The 5,186-nt window shown below is 36.1% G+C and overlaps 1 protein-coding gene across 1 annotated transcript; it reads right to left on the bottom strand.

Annotated features, from left to right (window-relative positions):
• Nucleotides 1-426: 426 nt before the first annotated feature.
• Nucleotides 427-4,847, bottom strand: LOC113700664 (uncharacterized). Its single transcript, XM_072047048.1, has 2 exons — nt 4,157-4,847; nt 427-840 (listed from the first exon to the last, which is right to left on the bottom strand). The coding sequence occupies exons 1-2, from the start codon at nt 4,652-4,654 to the stop codon at nt 796-798; spliced, it is 543 nt and encodes a 180-aa protein (XP_071903149.1). The 5' UTR covers nt 4,655-4,847; the 3' UTR covers nt 427-795.
• Between the last annotated feature and the right edge of the window lie 339 nt (nt 4,848-5,186).

The raw sequence follows: 5,186 nt of genomic DNA, 5'->3' as shown, positions 1-5,186 counted from the left end.
GGAAAGGAAGCTTCATATGTTGTTTAGAAGAAAATGCAAATATTTTAGCTTCCATTGTTCAATCTTTGTTTTTTCATTCCTCCATTTGTTGTGAAAGGGATCATGGCTCAGATGCTCAATCAGAAGGGAGATACTGGTAAATTACTCCACATAAACTTAAATGCCAATGAGATCCACTCAGATGATTCCTTATTCTTCTTGTTGTTGGGCATCCCCAACTGATCACATCTGCAGCAAGTCTCAGAGCTAGCCATGAAGGAATTGCCTTCAAGGCAAAAGAACTAGAAGGGTCACCAAATTCCAGAAATTCAGATGCACTCATCAAAAGCATTAAGGCCATTGCATGAAACTTAATCCCATAGCTGTGTAAGTATAATCTTCAGCTTTGAAATTACCTGTTAGTGCTCATCATCTCACTAAAGCCAATGCATCAAATAACATTTCATTACGAGTTTTAGCAAGAACAAGCATTTAGACTAGAACATAACAATACCATTAGCTCCACAAGTATCTATAGATAGTTTTTTGGAACACTTCTGGTTGATGAGCCTTACAGGGAACTCATCTTAGGTACACTTGAGACTTTATTTTTCCCTTGCGAGTTCACCAAGAACGTCAGCTAGGAAATACGCTTACATATATATATATATATATATCTACAATTAGGTTCTTAATATTCTAACCAGATAGTACATCTTCCACCACAGCCAATAGTGGAAATCCTGATGGGCTTAAGACTGTAAAAAGGATATGCCGACAGGGTACCTCCAGCGACTGCTCAGTATCTTCAACCATCTACTCAGTTATGAGCAGCGGGACATCATCTACAGGAGTTGGCAGCTATGACACGAAAAACAGAAAATGAAACCATATTAGTATCTGTTAGATTGAGCACAGAACTAGCTGCTTACAAACACTGACACTATCAAGAAAGAGAGAGAGAGCATCTTACCTGAATGTGAAAAAGAAATTTATGGCAAGTGTGAAGGTGTATCAAAAAACATACATATATAAGAGTAGCGCTTAATACAAAGAGAGCCTCAAGGTAGCAGTATTATAGTCTAGGAAGGCGAAATGATGATTTACAGATTTTATGATGAGAATTATGCTGACTAACTAAAGAACATATTTCTGCTTTAAAACGCAATAATTCAAGGAAGTTTCACCTAAAGTAAGAAATGATTTCCTTAGCAAGGGTGCCTCTTTTTCTGTTGCATTGACTGATAATCTTTAGTTTGAAAAACAAAACATTAAACATCAAGTAAGAACCAATAACCCAGAGCCAAGGTTTAGTAGGCAAAACAATTACAATCTGAAAGCTAAAGTATGAGTGTCCAAAATCAACACAGTCGAATCAAGTCAGATCTTCACAGTTTTTGAATTCATAGCTGCAGATGGAAGAAGCCTTTCGGAAAGAAACGATTGAAAATTAACCAGCCATAATTGATAAGTGAGAGAGAATCGAATGTCCACGATGATTTGCTATTTCTTCAAAAATATGTAAAAGGGAAATAACAAAGGAAAAAGACTTATCCCAGTGTTCATCTAGATCATGAAGTATAATCTGTCAAAAGGGTAAACCTTCTAGACTAGTCAGAGTCATACTTCAACAAAGATATTGGATAAGAGGCAACAACGGAGAGATTACATAAACAAAGTAGAAAGATTACAGCGAGATAAAATATGATGCCACCACATACTTAGAAGACAAACTTAAAATAGTAGGTTTTCCATGCAAAAGCATGCTTTATAATATAATAATCCACATTAACAAGAGCAAGTCGAATGTGAAGAAGCTAAGAGAACCTTGGTCTCGGGTGAACATTTTAAGTGAGAGCATAAGCAACATGTCCGAAAGCTTCAGCTGAGTCACCTAAACCTAGCCTGCCAGTACTACTGTCAGTAACCTCTAATCAGTATGCGACTTGGTGCCACACAAGTTGTGGCCTAACCGAGTTTTTAAGAGACAACCATTTTCAAACCATCTCAATCAATCCTAGCCTAGAATGTCTGCTATACTTCTTATGAAAATGAGAAAGGAAAAAGAGTCTGTCATATGTTGGTCAACAGCTCTATGCGGTTACTGATTCTTCCATCCAGTCACTTTCAGAAAACTTGAGAGCGACATTTCATGGTTGTCTTGGTACAAGCAACACTGAGACTTTAAGTCCAACTAATTCTAATTAATGGACCATTTTTTAAAATTTTTTCCAAGAGGGGAGGGATGGATTTAAGAAGCAAGGAGGGAGAAGGGGGATTTGAATCCAAAACCTCTGATTCCTAGGGCCTCAACCTTAGCCACTACACCAAGGCCACCTCGGCTAATTAATGAAGCATTTATTTGTACCATCTGTGAATGTTTTACAAATTTTGCAGCAATCCACCATTGTAGATAGAGCCATTTCTCAAGATGTACTATAATTTCAAAAAAGATGATTATACAAATATTTTTCAAAATTTAGCCTTATTGGTATTATTTCCTTACCCCAAGATAGGACCCTAAATTTTAAAGTATACTGAGAGGGCAGTCCTAGTAGAAATAATTTGGGTTTCAATTACAAGGTCAGTGGATAGAGAAAATGGCAAGCAATCTTAAGAGCTCAATTTGGCTAGCTATCTAACTCAACAGATTATTGTGAGCACAAAGCCCATAAAAATGTATCTTTGTTGACTTCATCTGTCAGAAATACCAGATAGGATGTACCTGCACAGAGAAAATGCCCTCTGTCGAATTCTATTTGTTTAAGGCACAATGCCCCTTTCTCAACCGATATCTGTATCATATCAGTCCAAAGGATTAATTGCGTTACCAAAAAGAGGAAAGAACTCCACACAAGTAAACTGATCAGCATAGCTACTCCAGTGAGGGATTATCTCTGTAAAAGCTGCTCAAATCCAAGGACTAGAACATTTTAGTCGCCATCCTAAAATAGGCTCAACATTTACTCTTCTCATATTCCATAGATATTGTTTTCGCAACAGTTCGTGTCCTAGATAGTGTCTGTCAAGTATAAGCCCATATTTGTTGACTCAAGAGTTATCTGCCGTGTCATACAAAAAACACACCATAATAATTGCTTCATTTTGATCTTTCTATAAGCGACCACATTAAGACAAACAGAATTTGGTCCTAATTTGCTTGTCCTATTCAGTTATTTGCTTCCCAAACATGACACTCAAACTTGATTGTAAAATGCAGTAAAGATGAAAACTCCCTTCCTCTGGAGATGCTTCTTTCATGCCGGATAAAAGGCTAACTGCCGAAAAGGGGAATTAACTCCACACAAGTAAACTCATTACATACATTAAATAGCAAAATCTCTTTGAATCTGCTTCAACTTCAACAACTCACGAAACAAATTCGATTATATCTACAGAGAGGTCAAATATTTCTTTGCTGACTACCACTAGCTTAAATGTTGTATAAAGCCTAGATCTACATTCATCACATATTTATTTTCACTTCGAGATGTGCTTAATTGCAGAAGACCAGTTGAAACATGGGAAACCAGGATTAACCTATCAGTAAGGACAGACTAGCTAAATATCTCTCCATCAAGCCAGTCAGAAGCTAGAACAGGGGGAAGAAAATTATTGCATCTCACCCACATACAACAAATGTGCGCCAAATCCAACAGAAGAATCTGACTAGCATCACTTGTGACACTTCACATCTACATACTCCAAATATACATGAAAAACGCCTGCCCCCCTAATCACCTTACAACCTTCTCTCTGGTGATCTAGTCCTTCTAGGCTCATAAAATTTTAACGCCACCGGAGGAAAAATTACATTATTTCAGTTTCAAATTGAACCAAAATAGTCATACACTAGTCACGTCCAAATTTGACCGAATCATCACCAATGAAAGCCCATAATCTATAGCCAACTAGCAAACAAAACCAGAAACAAACTTCTACAATCCTCAAACAGCACGGTCTATACCTATAAAATCAAGAATATCATCAACAACAGAAAATATAGTGAAGTTCAGATTAAATCACTAAAAAGATCAAAACTCTATGCATATCCATTAAAAAAATCAAAACTTTTATGCAGCTGTATCACAATAGTGAGAGTAGAACACATTCAGTCAAAGTCACCAATACCTAGAAAAGTCAATAAATTTAAGCTGACCCCAAGAAAGAACGATACCTGAAAAACATTCCTCAAGGACTGTCCGCACAAAGCCGTCTCGTCTCTGCAAGAATGAACAGTTTCAAACTGATCCACATCAAGTTTCTTGTTTATAAACCCAACAGTAAAATAGATATTATCAGAAGGAGGCAAATCAACTTTGATCTCATCAACATCGAACCAAAACAGAAATCGTCTAACTTGAACGCCTTTTAACTCAGTTATGGCCCCAATACTGAGCTGCCCAGTAATTTTCTTTTCATAATAAATCAGATAATCAAACTGAACATAACAGGGCTTTTCCAGATGAACTTCAAAAGCCCCATCTTCAGAAAGACTGTAGGATGTTACTGAGTCTGGTAAAAGCCCAATTGGGAGACCATACTTTTGGAGGATTTCATAAGCTGTGGGTTCTGATGCCTCTCCAGAAACTGAGAAAATTACTGATGAAAACAACAGGATTAGCAGTAGTGTTAATGGAAGGTTACAAAGCTCAGATTTTGGAATCAAACCCATGATTTTTTTGTTCTTTCTTGGGTTCTTGTTTTTCTGGCTTTGTTCTAATTCTTCAAGATGATGGTACAGAGGAGTATTTTGGCAGGTTACAGATCTTCAGTTGAAACTTTTGCCTTTTGACTTCATAGGTCCTGTAGAAGCGCTGTTTGTGGGGAAAAGTTTGGGACATGGAATTTTTTATGCAATATCCGATGTACTTGGACCATGATTTATCTGGTCAGGGGTCTTTCTATTTTTTATCTGGTCAGAGATCTTTCTCTTTTTTATTTTCTTTTTTTATTTTGGAAAATTTAATCTCAGCATGATTTTTTTTAAAAAAAAATTACTTTTATACACGTTCTTTAATTATATTTTTCATCTCACAAACATTTTAAATGAAAGAATTAAAAATTCAATAATTAAATAGACTCTTGAATTTTGGTTCTTCAGAACATGTCTAGTATGCAATAAAACTTCTATAAATTAATCATAATATAAATATAAAGTCGGATCCCCAAAGAATTAAAAATAATACAGCATTAGATTATTTTAT

This window comes from Coffea arabica, chromosome 1c (assembly GCF_036785885.1).
Source record: "Coffea arabica cultivar ET-39 chromosome 1c, Coffea Arabica ET-39 HiFi, whole genome shotgun sequence".
Taxonomy (NCBI): domain Eukaryota; kingdom Viridiplantae; phylum Streptophyta; class Magnoliopsida; order Gentianales; family Rubiaceae; genus Coffea; species Coffea arabica.
Note: the sequence above shows the minus strand (reverse complement) of the source record. Positions and strands in the feature narration are given on the sequence as shown.